The sequence below is a fragment of the Mus caroli genome, chromosome 8, assembly GCF_900094665.2.
Source record: "Mus caroli chromosome 8, CAROLI_EIJ_v1.1, whole genome shotgun sequence".
Lineage (NCBI taxonomy): Eukaryota > Metazoa > Chordata > Mammalia > Rodentia > Muridae > Mus > Mus caroli.
The window spans coordinates 15,010,362-15,029,054 of record NC_034577.1 but is presented as its reverse complement, the minus strand read 5'-3'; the positions used below and the strand labels follow the sequence as shown (position 1 = coordinate 15,029,054).

Sequence of the window (18,693 nt, the reverse complement as noted above, 5' to 3'; positions counted from 1 at the left end):
ACCCAGCACAACCTGACATCATCAACTATCATCACCCAGCACAACCTGACATCATCAACTATCATCACCCAGCACAACATGACATCATCAACTATCATCACCCAGCATAACATGACATCATCAACTATCATCACCCAGCATAACATGACATCATCAACCATCACCCAGCACATGACATCATCAACCATCACCCAGCACAACATGACATCATCAACTATCACCCAGCACAACATGACATCATCAACCATCACCCAGCACAACATGACATCATCAACTATCACCCAGCACAACATGACATCATCAACTATCACCCAACACAATGTGACATCATCAACTGTTTTCCTACTGGGCTTTACACCTGCACTCTGCTCATGGGGCAAGGAACAAGTCTGTAGAACATCCATGCCATAGGATAGTGTTTGGCAACAAAAAGAAATTATGTACTGACACACATGACATGAATGAATCATCAGAGCATTAATTGTACAGGGAACAAGGCCAATGCCAGAGTCACAAACTATATGCTTTAATTGTTTATCTCGGAAATGACAAGGTTTTGGAAGTGGCGTTAAGGCTTACTGAGATGGAAACAACAGCTGACATGAGCAACCAGTCGTAATACAGAAAAGTACAGTGAGCTGAGCACTGCTTTTAAGCTCACTGGGACTCAGTGTCTGTTAGGTGACGGAGCAGCATGACATGTGGTGGCACTAGACTACAGCCCAACACTGGGGACACCAACAGGAGGAGGTCTGCAAGCCCCAGGCCAGTCTCCCGTGTCGACACACTGAAGAGTGACTGACCTGAAGATGGCACATCCAGCCTTTTCACAGTGCAATACAACGTGGTCTTCTAGAGAGTTCACCCGGAAGAACTGTGCAATTGAGTTACAACCCCGCTAGGGTTCGGGGGAGATATATGCACACACAAATCTCTTAATACTTTTAAATATGTTTATAATTTTATATGAGCTACATTCTAGGTACCCTTAAACAAGTCTGATACACGGGCCATGGGTTGGACACCTTTGACAGAACTCTACCCCAGTAGCTGACTTTCCTTAGGGAACCTCAGGGGAGTCAGTAGAGGCAGAGTGGTAGACATTCGCAAGGTCGGTGAATAAAACATTCATACCTGTCTTCCTTAGATGTTCTGAGGGGCATCTCAAAGGACATAATTGCAATCTTAATGCATGATTGTCCTTCCTATCTAGACACAACACGCTAATAAAGATCTCAGTGTCTAAGTCAGAAGCATTAGGGAGCTGTTTGATTGTTTAGGACTACAGCAATTTAAATCAACTTCCATTCTATAGTTGGGAACAAACTATCTCAAGGACAAAGGTTCTGTGACCTTTTCATCATGATCATTATTAGTATTGTATAAAGTACCCAACTGGTGCTGGTCAAGACTTCTCTGAAATAAGTTGCATAAAGAGTTTTAAGGATAAAAGCTGGGGATGTAGTTCAACAGTACAGTGCTTACTTAGCAAGCCTTGGATTTAATCTCTAGACACACACACACACACACACACACACACACACACACACACAAAACACATACCCTCTGAAGATAAAAACCATAGCACACAAAATGACATGTGACTTCAAGCCCTAAGGTGTATGCTGGTTCCTTTTCTCCAGAGTTGTTCTTCTTGAGTGTTGAGGAAAGCAGCCTCATTGTAGATGTCTCACTGTAGCAGTTGGTAGTTGTTAAAGTCACAGACCTTGTGTTGGGTGATGGAGTCTAGAGAAAGAAAAATCAGCTTGACAGTTAAGATAGCTAGTTGCAACACAGGAAATCCACTCCCCCCACCCCCCACCCTCCCTTGTCAGTATAGTCCTGGAAATCACTTTGTAGACCAGGCTGACTTCAAACTCAGATATCCACCTGCCTCTGCCTCCCAAGTGCTGGGATCAAAGGTGTGCGCCACCACTGCTCAGATATGATCCTTTTTTGTATGCTTCCCAAGATGATAGTTTAAACATCTTAAATGTTTCAGAGCTCTTCATAGTCTCAGTTGTTCTTATAGTACTCTCGATTTTAAAAATAAAATGAAATAAAGTAAAACAAAGTAATACCAGTCACATCGGCCCCTGATTAATCCAGTTGACAGTCCCATGTCCTATTAGGTTGTATCACAGTGAGGACATTCCTACCAGGGCAGATATTCTGTTGAACAGAGCTGGGACAGCTATCTTTAAAGATACCTGAGCTCTAATCTCAGTGAGCTACTTCAATACCCACTGTTAGAAGACAGATTATAAATATTTAATTTTAATTATATTAATTATGATATCTAGACTGTGCCAGGCTGTCTACCCACTAGGGATTCCATGATGAGTACAAAGGTAGGCACAGTTCCTAAAACCCAGTTGATGGCTCAATGGATGAGGTTGAAATGGGGGAACGCTAGAGTCTTGCAGTTTGGAGCGTCATTGCTTTATGAAACTATCTGGTCCCAGGGAAAGCTGGTCAGCTAGTCAGCTGGTCAGAGTAGTGTGCTACAGTCGGCCACAATCCCTCCGCCATGGCTGGGGTATGTAATGTTCCACAGACTTGTGTTGAGAGCTCAGTCCCCAGCTGGCGTGGCTACTTTGGGAAGTGCTGGAAACTTTAGGGGTAAAGCCAAGCAGAAGTGGGTGGCTGAGTCCTTTGCTGTGTGGCATTTTGTTTCACTGTACCTGGGTTTTGAGCCAGGGTCCTGCCCTGGCTCTTTCTTCTCTTTCCCTAAGCTTCCCAGCTGCTATAAGCTGTATAAGCTCTGCTGTGTACACTCACCCCCCCCTCCCCCAATCTTGAGGTTCTGTCTGCCCATGACCCCAAGACAGTAGAACCAGCCAACCATGCATTGGGCCACAATATATCCTTCCTCTTGTGTCATTTTTCTCAGGAATTTTGTCACAAGAACAAAAATTGTGACTAATACACTATCATTTGTCAATACTAGGATGCTTACTACACATGACTGTCTTACTACAAAAACAGAAAAGGAACACGGCTGCCTCGTGGTGACAAGCTTAATTACAATGATTACAGGCCATCTCCCATGAGACAGCTATATAATCAGTTAGACAATAATATCTGAAGGGCCTTGAAGAGGGAAGCCTATTGGAAGATGGACCTCTATGGTGGTTGAGTGGAACAAGGGAGGAGAAAGACGGGTTCATTCTAGAAATAAAAAAATAAAAACTAAATGGGCAGTAGAAGAAATAGAAAAGCTCATCTTCGTTTTGGCTTACGGAACTGTTGCAGAATGTAACTGTTGCCTTCCTGTGTAGAGATGCTTCCATATAAGAGTGTGAGCCGGAGAGGGATTCCCTGAGGGACGTCAGAAGAGGGGAGCACGCTAACTACACCCACAGCATTGTATATCAAGACAACTCTTGTCAGGATGGGCTGTCTACAATGTTGTAGTAGGCCCCATGCTTCATACCTTCCCTGCAATGCACGCTGCAGGATGCTGTGTCTTTTGCCCTTTGTCTTGTATGAGCTTTTGCCATGTAAAAGCTATTGTCTTCTTTATGTGTTCACACCGTGTTGACGTTTTGTTTCACTGTACCTGGGTTTTGATGCACAGATGACAATCTGCTGCTCTCTGTACCTGGTCTATAAAGCCATCCAGCCGCATTTCCACCCAGGTTGTAAGAGCTCTTTGGACCGCAGTTTTGCACAGGGATTTCTGACCGGCTCATTTTATAGAGTCAGAAAACAAAGCAAAGCAAACAACCCACTGAAAGAAAGCCTCTTTCTACTTAATCTGATAATTCAATATAATCCCCAAATTCCAAGTTTTACCAAAAAAGAACATTAGCATAGTGACTCTATCACAGGAAGCAGGTGATAAAAATGACTGAATTGTTGGAATTACAGCACTGAGGTCTGATGAGGTTTGCCCAGAACAAATACAACGCTGCAGGGAAATGGGAAATGAGCCCGTATGCAAGAAGTGAGTGAAAGGAGGCACTGCGCATCAGCAGAACCCACACGGCAGACAAATGACACCATCTCTTTCCCCAGTTTTGTCACACAGAGATTAAACTGCAGACAGAGTACTGCCCCAGACAATAAGAATAAGTAGCTACCATTATGAACGCTATTATTATTCACCTTTTTGAGATAGGCTTTCACGTAGCCCAGGGTGCACATACACTACTGATCCCCCTGGCTCCTCTTCTTGACCGCTAGGATTCCAACTACACTGCTAAGAATTTCAAGCAGGAAAGATGCTGGAGATGCCCTTGAAATTGAGGCCAAAGCCTTTCTCCTCCCACTGTCTCTTTCCTGCCCTCCTTAGTTCTTTCTTTCTTAGAACAAAAACAAAAACTCTAACCCCTGCCCCGCCATGCTCTTTAATAGGACTTGGCATGAATCTAGGGCGAGCCACAGTTTTCTAACCTCACTTCTGTGTGGTCTTATGGTTGGTGTACGGGGGACCAACATGCTGCTAACATTAATGTTTTATGGTGTGGAGGACAAATCACTAGGTTTAACTAAAACTTGGTAGCTAGTAGCGGATGACACTGTGCCAAATCAAGAGCACTGCGGACTGCAGACTGCGGACTAGGCCTTCTCTTTGCTCGTCAAAAGGTCAGAAGAAAGTTCAGTGACCACATTCACCGACTCACTCAGGCATCTCCAATACTTCACTGTGGGATGTGTATCACCCAGCCTCTGGGGGATATTGTTTTTTTTTTTGAGGGGGGGCGGTTTGAGACAGGGTTTTTCTATATAGCCCTGGCTGTCCTGGAACTCACTTTGTAGACTAGGCTGGCCTTGAACTCAGAAATCCGCCTGTCTCTGCCTCCTGAGTGCTGGGATTAAAGGTGTGTGGCACCATGCCTGGCCTCTGGGGGATATTGAAGGCAAGAGCTTCAGCCCTCAGCAACAGAGGCTCAGGTTATGGATGTCTCTATCTTGGGTGATGAAATACCACGACTAAAGCACCATGAGAAGGAAAGGATTTATGTGGCTTACATTTCCACATCACTGTCCATTAATAAATGAAGTTAGGATAGGAACTCAAATATGACCGGAACCTAGAAGCAGGAGCAGATGACGCAGCCATGGAAAGATGGTACTTATTGGCTTGCTTTTCTTGGCTTGCTTTTCCTAGCTTTCTCAGCTGCTTTCTTCTAGTGCCCAGCACCACCAGCCCAGGCCGGCACTGCTCACAATGGCCTGTGCTTTCTCTGTCAATCACTAATTAAGAAAATGCCCAATGGACTTGGCTACAGCCCCATCTTATGAAGGCATTTTGTGAATTGGGGATTCCTCAACTTAGATGACTCTAGCTTGTGTCAGGTTGACATAAAAGCTAGCCAGCACAATCCCAGCACAGTCTCCAGGGATGAACCCAGCACTGCCCCTGGATAACTTTCACAGGGTGACCTTAGTTCTCTCTGCAGCTGATGGAGCTTGGTCTCTCCCGCTGTCTCTGGTCATCCCACAGGCTTCCTTCCACAGGCTGAGCTGAACTTTGCTCTTTCAGTACCTCTCCCCTAGTCTTACTTTGTAAGACTCTACTCATGGTTGTCTTAGATGCTCAGAAACCAAGTCCAGGGGTAACCACCATTCTTCATTTCTCCTGTATCCAGCAGCATGAGCTACTGAAATGTCAATTAAAATCAGACACCACATGATTCCACCATAAACTCCTAGCATCCCTCAACTCCCTTGGTGGTCAGCCAAGTACCTAGGGGCCAGCATCACTTAACATGTGGATTGCAGCCTCTCTCCCCTACAGAGCTCTTTCCTACTTGCACTTTTTAACACCCATACTTCTAGGCAGCAGCTTTCCTTGGCCTCACTCCCCTCCCTTAATCCTCTATTCTTCCTTTAGGCCATCCTGGGCTGACTGCTTCTCCTGACTGAAGCCTTGCTCTATCAGGCCAGGGCACAGGTCTGTCCAGCTCCTCTTTCTTACTCAGTCTGTGGTTCCAAAGCCACTCTCAGCAAGGACCTCCCTCATCCCATCATGCAAGATGCTTAGCACATGAGCAGTACAAAATAAGCTTTACTGTACGATAAATTAGGCTCAATGTCTTGTGCATGCATGTGCACGTCCGTTAGCTAACACTGACTGACAACTTGACAGGTTGATAACCATCTAGGAGACAACCTCTTGACAAATTCTTGATGTATCTGTGAGGAAGTTTGTAGTGTGGGTTAACTGAAGTAGGAAGAGCCACTCTGAGTGTGAAAGGCACCATTCCTTGGGCTCAAGGCCTAGACTGAACAGAAAGGAGCAAGGGAGCTGAGGACCAGACCTCACCCCTCTGCTCCTGAAGGGATGAAATGTGAGCAGTCGCCTCATGCTCCTGCCTCTGTGACTTCCCACCATGACAGACTGCATTCTAATCTGTGAGCCAGAATAACTCACCCTTCCTTCCTTCCTTCCTCCCTCCCTCCCTCCCTCCCTCCCTCCCTTAAGCCACCACTGTATATTTTGTCTCAGCAAAGAGACAGGTAACTAATCTAGTATTCTTGTGGAAAAAGCTCGGTCTAAGGCAGCTTCTAACATTCCTTTCAGCTCTGGTACTGCCCAGGGTCACCCTTAGCATGGCACCTCTCTGAGGGTGCACTGAGGAGTTAGCCATGGGCACGACAGTCTGCCCTGGACTGTCACTCATGGAACTCTTTGCTGACTCGGACATGGAAATAAAGTGACTTAGCACAAGGCCATTCCAGCACCACCTACTATTTTCTCTATTATAAAATCACAGGGTCTGATATCCATCTCTGTGGTGGATTCTGGGACATTCAACTCAGCGGACTTAGTTGTGGCATTCTTTTTGTTCCTACTGGATGTGTCTGTATAGACAATTACACCAGGGAAGGATGGTTTCTCTCAGCCTTTAAGGCTTCCCCTGCTCCCCATTCTGTCCCCTGACTGGCTGCTCTGGAATACTGTTGGAAAGGGGAGCAGCGTTGTGCTTCTTGTACTTGACTTGAAGCTTACACTGAGATTTTTCACTATTAAGTAATTTACCATAGCTACTTCTTAGCACATAACACAGACAGGTTAAGAAGGCATTCCTGTGGGCTGGAGAGATGGCTCAGTGGGTAAGAGCACTGACTGCTCTTCTGAAGGTCCTGAGTTCAAATCCCAGCAACCACATGGTGGCTCACAACCACTGTAATGAGTTCTGACACCCACTCCTGGTGCATCTGAAGACAGCTACATTGTACTTATATTTAATAATAAATAAATCTTTGGGCTGGATCGAGCAGGGACTGAGTGAGTGGGGTTGACTGGAACGAGTGGGGCCAACTGGAGTGAGCATAGGTCCTAAAAATTCAATTCCTAACAACCACATGAAGGTTCACAACCATCTGTACAGCTACAGTGTACTAATATACATAAAATAAAAAAATAAATCTTTAAAAAAACAAAACGAAGGTCTTTCTGGTTCTCGAGTTTGCCATGGGTGGAAGCATCTTTCAAGGTCTTTTAACACCACTGGAAAAAGTAACAGACAGACACCAATCCTGTCACTCACTATTCTCAGATTCGTAGCCTGATACATGGTTATGCACACTTTACTTTTAGCGAACTACTAAATTTGATTCACTAATGCTTCACTTTAGACTTTCAATATCCATGTTGACAAAGTGAGTGATTAGATTAAGATCAGAAGCCTTGAAAAATGGGGTGTACAACTCCCCTCTTTGTATAGTCCTGCAATAATATGCTATTTTTGGTAAATCCTAGTACTAAAATTATATAGAGGAGATGCCATTTTTACAAGATATACAAGATATATAAACTTTGCCATTTTAGCGATTTCAACTGCATGTTTCAATAAAAGTATGTTCACAGGGCTGTGAAACTACCAGCACCTATGAATGTCAAGCACTTTCTCAGGACCCCAACCAAATCTCCGTATCCATCCCTGAACAGTGACTTCCCACTCTTGTGCTCCTCACAGTTGCTTCAGGAAACCCCGGGCACATGTTCCATCCCTGTGACTTTGTCTGTCCTGGGGATATCGCATGCCTGGCTTATTGCACTGGGCACGATGTCTCCATCATGTGGAGCAGGTACCAAGATCCCCCTTTGCTGTCAGGGAGATAGCACACCGTGTGGGCACGCAGTATTTGCTTTGCTGTCATCTGTTGACTGATACTCAGGTTGCTTCCACCTTTCACCGCTGTGAATGATGCTGCTGTAATTACAGACACACACACACACCCTCACTCACACTTGTCTTTCATATTTGGGGCAGGGTAAATATGCCCAGTAGTGGAGCTGCTGGGTCTCACTGGTATCTCAACAATGTTTTCCTTAGTGGCTACAATGCTTATATTTCCCTTNGCAGCAGACAAGGGCTCAAATTGCCCACATTTTCTTCAACACTTTTTTGGGGATCTTGCCATCATAATGGGGGTAGGGTTCTGATTCACATTTCTCCAGTGGTTAGTGTTATTGAGTGCTTTTTCATGGGCTGATTGTACATTTGTATGTTTTCTGGAATTTCTTTTTATATTCTTTGTTCCATTTCTTACTATTAGCTTTTGAGTCATGGAGTTTTCTGCATTCTTCACATAAGTCTGCTGTGACAGGCGCTCATCCGCCTGCTTTTACTTCCGCTGCCTCCCTTCAGGGTTGATGGTGTGCCCACTCCTTTTCCTGTCCAATCTCCATGGTCTGTGAGATGGTGGTAAGGATCCCGCTTGCAGAATCCTCTTCCTGCATGNTNGAAGGGCTCTGGTCTTCTGCCCTATGCACAAGGCTTCCTGCCGATCTGAAGCCAAGTTTCCTTGATGGGGAGAATTCTGGTTGCTGTAAACCTTTAAAGGCTGTGTGGATATCCCACAAGGGTCAGATTGTAAACCCTTAAAGGCTGTGTGGATATCCCACAAGGGTCAGATTGGTCTTTCTTAGTTTCTTTCACTTCTGTGACGGATGGGACCCTTGGGTCCAGGTCCAGGCCCAGGGCTCTGATGGTGGGCGTGGCCCCACACTCCTGCGGTGAGAGATGCTTTCCTGGCTCCTTTTCACTTTTCATGATGCCCTTGTTCATGTTTTCTGTAACCTCATTCAGTTTTGGCTTCTCATCTACAGATTTACCAACACAAAGCTGTTCATCCTACTGCCTTGATTTTCAGACATCTCTACTGTGCATCCCTGTGTGCAGTTGTCTCTCAGACATCCCTATTGTGCATTCCTACTGTGTTCAGTTGTTGCTTTGCCTCCCTTTCTCAGTCCTGCCTGCATTTTTCACTATTTAGACAGCCTTGTGTTCTTCTCGGCTTTGGACCGTGAACACTGATGACGTCACTACCGTTTTCTACCCCTTTTTGTGCTGCAGGATTATCTTGCTGTCACTAATCTTCAAGCACCGTTGTTCAAGAAAAACTGACTGAAAATTAAAATAGCATAATTCCATCCAACTACTGTTGTACTGCTTGGAAGCTAGGGGAGGCTTACTGCCTTTTGCTCCGGGTGGGGCACCTCAGTCTCAGCCCTGTGTGCAGAACACTGGACTCTGCACTAAGCAATTTGAAATCTACCAGTTTGCAATCTTTCAATTGAAAGAAAATTTCACTAACAGTCTGACATCCCACTTCCTTTTCTGAGAAGAGAAACCATCCAGTTGGATTAACATCCTACTTTTATGAGTGCTTAACCTTTTGCCCTCTTTCAAGGTCTTATCTCCAAATACAGTCACATTCCAAGTTCCCTGCAGGCTTTACCATAAACACTTGAACCTTCATCACTTGAGGGTCTAGGGTGTTTAACCTTAACGTCTAGCAGGCAACAGCAACAGAAAAGGAGCCAGAGCCTCAGGTACTTGGAAGTCACATAAGAACTACATTCCAGGCATAAGCAAGAGCATCAGTTAACCAAGCCAGTGAGCACAGACAGGCTAAGTGATCAGTACCGTACCATTAGGAGGTCGCACTTTGAAGTTCCTTTTATGTTAACTTCCTTTTGGGTGCCATGGGGCAGCTGTTACAGGCTGGGGGCCTTGCTTAGGAGTGGGGCTGCTGCAGGGCTTGGTGAACCTCTAATCAATCTTACCAGCAAGTTTTATAGAGTGTCGTCACATCACACGTACCAGGCACAAAAATGCTGAGACTTCCCAAACCAGCACACACATTTCTTCTTATGGATACAAACCATTGTTGAGCTCTCCTCATTTCTGCCCTGAGCTAGAGTCACAGATGACTTTTTTTTTTTTTGGTTGTCTTGAGGTGGCATTTTGTGCTGAGGGAGTCTGAAGGAACTGACTTGAGTTGAACAAGGGTAGCCTGGTTTTTTTGAGACAGGGTTTCTCTGTGTAGCCCTGGCTGTCCTGGAACTCACTTTGTAGACCAGGCTGGCCTCGAACCCAGAAATCCGCCTGCCTTTGCCTCCCAAGTGCTGGGATTAAAGGCGTGCGCCACCACTGCCCGGCCAGGAAAATTCAAGAACAATTACCTGGACTGTTGGGAGAGCTTAGGGATATTTCTCAAGTTCATTCTTCCCATCTATTTCCCTAACCGAAGCTAAACTACAACTTCAGCAGCCAATTGACTAGTTCTTATCTAAGCAATGGAAATAGGGAACAAGGTGAGCTTGACTAAGCCTCATGTGTCCATATAATTATGAAGCCCCAAGGTCCACGGTCTCCAGAGTAGCCTTTGTTCCGTGGAAAGCCAGTTAATGAACATAGCTGGTCAGTCAGTGGGGGACAAAATGAATAGCTCAGGCCAGCATGGGAAGGCCCACAAGCTATCAGGGACCCTTTGTCCTGAAAGTTCTGACATGGGGAAATAGTCAAGTAAAATGCTTTTTGTAAGGTATGCGGAAGTCATGTCAAGGCTAAACTTTTTCTGGCAGCTCTGTGTAGAATATTACACTATCTCCCCACAATAGTATAAATGTAGGTCTTATCTCTTGAATGTATCCCAGACAATTAAGGGGAGGCTGAGACTGGACTAGTCTCACGAGAAGGGCCAAACCCATATTATTTGATAACATCAAGGGGAGGGACCGGCGTGACCAAGAATGAGCACAGCACCCAGCCACACGGCTTGACAGCTCTGCCTATCAATTCCGACCAGGCAAGGTTCTCAGAACCTGTGACCTTTGAGATGTGACATGGGAACTACCCTTTTTTGGGGAGTGACCAGGAGAATCTGATGATTGGAAAACAGTCTTAAGTAACATCCACATTACTGACATTAGGACAGGCAGTACCTGATCCTTGCTACTGGGAATTGGATGCTTGTTTTCTTGTTGATTTTTGTGTATATTCAAGTGCCCACAAGGGTGTTCTTGCTCAAAAACCCCCATTTCTCCTTCTGCTTGAATGATTCATGGACAGTGCTGGCCTGAGTACAGGGCAGTTTCAGGGAAAATGGGCTCTAGGGAGTGAATGGGGAACAGGGATTCCTTGTAAGGAAGGCAGTGTGGCGGCTTGCACCATGTGGGGCACATGAGTAAGACAAGGACTAAATGCCTTCTGTTGAATTCCACAGGGTGACATTCTGTACCCACTCATGTCCTATGTCAGCAGCACACAATGGCCAGGAAGGCAGGATGCACGGTGCTAACTCAGACTGGAGGCACTGAGAAATCCTCCTAAGGATTGTTCAGTTTCTCTGAGGTGCTTTCCAGCAGCCTTTCAGGAAACTCATTGGCTGTAAGACTAGACATTAAGCTATGGACCAACCAAATGCACCACTCAGCCTTGGTTTGGATGTCAACTTGCAAATTTGAAAGTGGATTTAAAAAGATGCTTATTAACATTTTTAAATATTTAATCCAAATTGCTCTTAAGACTCTCCCTGGCCCAAAGTCACACTGCCTATTCCAATTGGAGTAAATTTAAGTGATAAATACTGAATATTGCCTTTCATAGCTTATCACAAAATAATTCCCCTCACAAATCCATGCCTTAAAAGTTTCTGTTAATCTTAGTATTTTTTTCCTATTTTTAAAAAAAATTCATTCATTTTTTTTTTTTAGAACGGGTTTGAGGCTTCTTCATACAAGCTTAGGCAAGTGCACTACCATGAAGCTATATTTTCAGCTTCTCTTAGTATGTTCTGAGTATGCGGCATCTCCTTTCTTTCTTTTCCCTCCTCCTTTTCCTCTGTAGAATGATCTAGGATCCTGCATAGGTAGGCAAACATTCCATAACTTAGCCTCATTCACCAGCCTGAAAATAACATGTTTATAGAGAAATGTTTATAATAATAGAAGCTTGGGGAATAAGAATGTTCAAAGGAGACACAGTCACTTTGTCATGGCACTGGGGTGACAGTTTTATGCATGAAGGAATGCATAAATGCAGAAATCCTGGGAAGGCCAAGCACAGCATATACCATGTCACATGTTCTTGGGTCTCCTTTGGCCAATGTACAAGAGGAATAGGAACAGATCAAGCCAGTGCAGAGTCTGAAGGGAACACCAAACATAGGACTATGCTGTGCGTGTTGATCTGTGCTCCATGGACAGATGTGGAGGCAATACCAGGGCTAGAATTCAGTTCAGAGAGAGCATTAACTGAGTTAACTGGTGTTTGAAAGATAGATGCATGGCTCAGGCTGGAAGAATTGGTGTGTTCTGGGGGTACCCAGAAGCCATGGGGACTCATCTTACACAGGCAGGCCTCGAGTGCACACAATGCCCGGATACTGCCAAGGGCATAGCAGCTGGTGTAATCAATGACAGGTCAGCAACCGGACGTCAATTAGGGGGAGGAAAGAAGCACAAACTGGGGTCTCTGAGCCAGCCCTGGCATGCAGAGAATGTTGCAGGGGGCCTTGGGGTAGACACAGCAGGTAGGCAGTCATCCCCTAAAATCCCAGCCGGAGCCAACCAACAAAACAACCGGAAGAACTCAGCCTGGCTGAGACAGGGACTGCACAGGACGCTGGGGCAACAGGAAGGCTGTCAGCCACCCAGCCTGGAAATAGCAGGACCTCAGGCTCAGGCTGCCCCCACAACCCCCACCCTCAACAGCCACAATTCCCGAACTTGGGAACTATTAGGTGTTGTTTTGGACTGCTGATACCAGTCATACACAAACGTGTTTTCAAAGCTTAGTTCTGGTCTGCAGTGGCGGTCAATTTGATTCACTTTTCCAAGAAGCCAAACAAGAACCCGGCTTTAGAACATGGGATGTCCGAAGGTTCTATTCTTGGCATTCAGGAGAATAAACAGCAGCTTGGCTTTGGGACGGGAACTAAAGGGTAGATGTTTTTTCTTTTTTAAAATACTTTCTAAGCAAAGATAAACTGCTCTGTAGCAGAGAGTAAAACGTACTTTTGATTGCCTTATTCGAAAATGTACAGGGACAATCATCAATCATCTAAAAGCTACTCAAAAAACACATGAGTTTTTGTGTGAATATAACTTTGGAGAACAAGGTTATTTATTTATCTATTCAAGGAGAAAGGAGAGTGAGAGAAGCCAGGACTCAGGTCGAGAGATGAGGGGGAGGTGGGGAAGGGGGGCTGAATAAGAAACCTAGTAGGAAGGGGAAGCTAGAAGGGAGAGAGGGAGAGAAAGAGGAAGAGAGATGGATACATATGGGGGGGGGCAGTTCTAAAGGGCCCAGCAGGGACCTCAGCCTCAGGGGAAAACAGGATAGAGAAGAACTGGAAAACTGGGACAGGCAGAGAAGTCTAAGGAGGGATGGAGGAGGGGAGCACACAGGGAGGGGAGGGAGGAGGATGGGAGAATAGAGAGGAAAGGCAGAAAGGAGAAGCACACACGGGGGAGATGGCACTGAAGGACCAGGTCAGGATGTGCAAATAGGGTAATCTGCTGTTAGGCTGGAGCCGAGTCCGCCCAGAATTCTGACATCTCATCCCAATCTCCAGCACCTGAGAATGTGGATGTATTTGGAGATGGGACCCAGGTGGGGTTGAACCAGTCCTCACTTAAGGAGGAAGTGTGGACTCAAAAAAGGAAGCCACACAGGGAAGGGATGTCCCCTGCAGGTCCGGGGGAAGCCACAGGAGAGCTGCCTGATCCATGCCCTTGGCCTTCCATAATGGTGAGAAAATGGTCGGCAGGACTTAATCCTACCACACCAATACAATTGTCAAAATCTCAGGGATGAAGATTTAACTTTATCCTCAGAGATAAGCCCAGAGTTCATCCTGTCTGGGATGAGTCTATTGTGGGGCGTTGAGCCCAGCATTAAAGGAGGGAAGGAACAGAGAGGAGAAGAAGGGTGGAAGGAGGGGAGGCAGAGGAGGAGGAAGAAGAAGAAGAGGAAGAGGAGGAGGAGTTGGCAGGAGAATGCCAACCCCTGGCTACATGGCCCTTCTCGAGAGTCCTGTAGTCCTCCAAGTGGAATAACTGGTGAAGGCCACCTAGCACCATCATGCATATGAATAGCTTCCTATGCCTGGGTGTCTAGTTTAGTATCTCTTCTTCCCGGGGAATCTTGGGTAGCACATGGTACAGGTGCCTGCAGAACCCAAGCCAGCTAGTGTACCCTGGTCATCCTGTGCTTGTGACTTGAGGCTGAGGTAACCTTAACACGCTAAGAGTGAGATAAGGCCCGCTCTGATTGCCTTGCCTTGTAAATGGTTCTTCAGCTGGCAGTAAGGGCAAGTGTGTCTATGACTGTTAAAGAAGATGCCCGGAGGCTCAGCTATTAATCTCAGGTCCAGGCCACATGGGCACCACCTGTCTTTTCCCAAGTCCTGTCCTTACTCCCAGGACCTCAAGGCAGTATTCTCTTTGAGCTCCTGATAGCCATGTGATCAGCAGGACCCTCCCCTATCCCTCCTGCTTATATTCCACCATCTGGGTTCCTACCTAAGACCCATTTCTCTGATAGGTACTGGATCCTTGCTTTCTTCTTGCCCTTGTAGGGACCAATGATGAGGCTGGCCAGCTGAGGGGCTGGGCTGACTTGGCCACCACACAGGAGTACCAGTTCACAGAGTTTGGCTCTGGGAGGGCTGCTGGCTGGNGCGATGAACATCTTCGGCTGATTAGCAAAGAGGGTTCCTTGGTATTGCTGGGTAGATAAATGGCGTTCAAGTCGGCAGATCTGTGGGCAGATGAAAGGAAGTCAGTGGGGGCAGAACTCACTCTGGGTGGAGATCAGGTCAATAGTGAAGCTTGCTTCTCTTTTCAAAATATAGACTCAAGGTAAGGTAGCTGTACTGGTCAATTTCTGTCAGTATGACAATGTATGTGAGCTAAACACCACCAGAGCTTTCTCTTGGCTCATGGTTTCATAGGGGTCAGCCCATGGCTGCTGGGAAACAAGACTGCAGAACAAGGGCTAGGGGGAAAGGTGCACTCCAGTGACCCATTTTCAGCTAGTCTCTAACTCCTAACAGTCTATTCAGTCATGAACTCATGCATAGATTAATTCTGTGATGAAGTTAACACCTTTCTGATCTAACCACTCCTCAAACTGCATGGGCAATCCATTCTTTGTCCAATTTTATGTTCCCAACACTCAAGAAGACAATGATGTGAAAGATATTCTTCAAAGTGGAGATGGATAAAAGTCTAGTAATACAATATACTTTTGAATCACAATTTAAAAAACAATGTATTAAAGATTAGCCAACCGATAAACAGACTAAGTACATCTAATGAACACTGTTTAAGTAACTTGGAGGACTGTGTCGGTGAGGGGGAATATCTACTGCTGGCGTTTCCTTTGCCACCCATCATTCAACTTAGGGGGCTCCAGGCCTCTTTCGCAAGTGACTAGCAGACTCCGGGACTGCTTCAGATTAAATATCAGGTAAGACAGCAAAAGGAAAGGGAGAATTCCCAAGGACGATGTTCCTCAGAGAGAGCAGGTGTGTATGTCCTGATTGGGGGGGGGGGGTTCCTAGAAAATGTCTGAAGGAGTCATTCTGAACATGGCCTGAAGGGTGTTTGAGACAGCATTTGAGAACAAGTGTCACAGACAATGCGAAGTATTTGAGACATAGACACATGAACCAGAGCCCCCTTACTGTCTGAAACAGTTGTTGTGTCATCTGGTTGACCTAAGTGACAGTGGGAAGGCGCATTATTTTAAAATGCATTTTACTAATAACAGATTGATAAAGATTTTTTTCTAAAGTAGAAATAATCTAGGGGCTACTGGGAGTTATGTATTTTGAATGTTTTAGCCTGTTTTTCCAGTGTCTGGGGTCAGTAGCTCAGGGAGATTAGGGGTTTTGATGTCAAGTGTAAGAGAAAGGAACTCTTTTAAAAAGAGGGAGTCCATGCTTGGGCTCTGCTCAGTGGGTGAAAACCCTGGCAAGCCGTGGACACTAAGTTGCCTAGTTTACACTTCTAGATGGTTTCCCACTCACTTTGCACACCACAGTGGCGGTGTGTTTTGTTTCAGAGACAGGGCTTGCTGTGTCAGTTAGAGAGGCCTGGAACTCTTTTCATATTCCCACTGACCTGTAACTCTCTGTCTGCTCTGTCTATCTCCTGAGTGCTGGGATTATGTAAGCATGACCACATCTAACCCTAATGTAAAAAGAGGGCCCGGCTCCGAAAATGTAGCTTCACTATCAGTAGGGCCCACTCAATATACTTCAATTCGGCCATGAATTTTCTTTTCTTTTCTTTTCCTTTGAGTTTTATAACACTGGGCATCAGCAGTGTGCCACTGACTGGCAACTGGCAGCAGGCACCTACTATGTCAATGATCCTTTCATTACCATGGTCAGGAGCAAACCAATATTTCTGTGAGGAAAGCAGTGGCCAGAGAGGTGCTCTACACCATGAGTCAAATGCAAAGAAACCAGGGTCACCACTGTCTACCAAGGTGTTTTGCTGCTGGGCCAAGCTGTATTGAAATAGATAATTATTACTGTGATTGTTGACTGCAGCTGACAGACACCAAGTAAAGAGTGACTTTTGTACATTAGATGATGTTGTGTATTAATTCAGTAGCGTCTTTTCTTCCAAAATGGCAGGTAGGAAACATGGACGCTATGGAGGCATGCTAACTCATGTGTTCTGCAGAGCATTTACAGCCCCGTGGAAGATGGGATGGAACCAAGACAATCCAAGCGACCTCATTTCCTCTGCAGATGACATACTCCTAGCCTATAAGAATAGGTGAGATTTGGGGAGAGTTTCCCTTATAGCTAAAATCACCTTTGAGCCAGATGGTCATGTCTATGTAGGTCACATGCAGTCATTGAGCCCTTGGGACATGGTAAAATGGCTGAATGGGAAGATGGCAAGTCTAGATCTCAAACCTAAGTTCTGGACTAACCAAACAGAGACACATCCTTCACCGTATACTAGAAAACCAATTATGAGTGTATAAGATACCAAACCATCTGAATGATTTCACTCAACAGCTATTAAGGATTTGCTGTGTTTATATTAATCCATTCTAAAATGCCAATACAATGAACATATACACACTTAGGATACAATTACTTTTAAGCAACAACAACAAGTGATCTGGGTTTGCTGGCATACATATGTAATCTGGACACTTTGAAGGTGGAGAGAAGAAGACCAGGAATTCAAAGCCAGCCTCAGCTATACAGTGAGTTCAAGCCTGCTTTGTTATGTGCAATCTTGTTTCAAACTAGAAACAAACAAAAAACCCAAGCAGTCAAGTTCACTGTCTTGCAACATTGTAGTCAGTAGGCAGCCTGGTTTTACCTAGAGACCTGAGCCCCTGCAGTCTCAGAATGTGGCGTTAGTTGCTAATTTCTTTGGTTAGGTATTCTTTCCTCACCAAGCATGTACATTTGCCATGCTGCTCACTTGGGGTACTGGTGAATGATGGGAGATAGGGTTCCTATACTAAAGTCAACAGATTAGGACTCTATTCAGCCTGTTTTACAAATTCAAAGCCATTGAGCCTGCATGTGCTTTGCCTTTTTGCTGTGGCTGGAATGTGACGTGTCCCCCACAGACTCATGGTCCAAGATTGACCACACTGCTTGAGAAGGTTGTGGAACCTGTAGGAGGTGGAGCCTTCCTGGAAGAAGCAGGTTACTGGGTGTAGGCTCTGAGGGGTTATAGCCGGACATCATTTCCTGTTCACTCTCTGCTTCTCCTGTGCCAGTGCGATGTGACCAGCAGGCCTCCCTACTCCTGCTACCATGCCTTCCCCAACATGATGGAGTGATCCCCTTGAACAGCGAGTCCCAGCAAACATAAGTATTTGGTCAAAGTAATGAGGAGAGTAACTAAGCCCCTCTGTCCAAACCTAACTAAAATTAGGGAGTGCATGTACAAGGAGCTCACTGCCACAGAAACCTTGATGGCTGGCACTGTGCTCACTGCTAAGCTCTGGTAAAATCCTTCCTGTATGGAAGGCTTAGGAACAGGTGCTTCTCAGGGCCCTTATAACTCTTCCCAGACTCTGAGACTTTTTTTTTTTTCCCCCAGTAAACTTCGACATCGCCTGCCAGGACAGGGACCTGTGCATCCCAACCCTTAGATGCATCCCATGTCTTTGAGTGCATGTGGTCACAGTGACTACTGGTCATCGGCACAGTCATGGGACCCTGGCCTTGGCTCATTCATCTTCCTTTCTAGCAAAGCACCATTGCCCCAACTGGTGCATTTTTCAAGTTATGTGAGAACATTAAGGCCACACACTGCACAAAAGGGAAACTAAGCCACTGATAGGGAGTGCTCCCTTGCTGTGCTCCTCTAGCCTCCCCATCCCTTTAGAGGGAGAGGAAGCTCACATCCCAAGTGATCTTGTGTTGATCATTTTCTTTCTTTCCTTTTTTTTTTTT

The 18,693-nt window shown here is 45.6% G+C and overlaps 1 protein-coding gene across 1 annotated transcript in view; it reads right to left on the bottom strand.

Moving 5' to 3' along the window:
• Mcph1 (microcephalin 1) overlaps nt 1-18,693 on the bottom strand; it is a 255,579-nt gene that overhangs the window by 799 nt on the left and 236,087 nt on the right. Inside the window, exons 15-16 of the mRNA XM_029480675.1 lie at nt 14,771-15,008; nt 13-1,746 (exon numbers count right to left, since the gene is read on the bottom strand). Of these exons, the coding sequence (XP_029336535.1) occupies nt 1,691-1,746; nt 14,771-15,008 (294 nt within the window). The 3' untranslated portion in view covers nt 13-1,690. The remainder of the gene's footprint in view (nt 1-12; nt 1,747-14,770; nt 15,009-18,693) is intronic.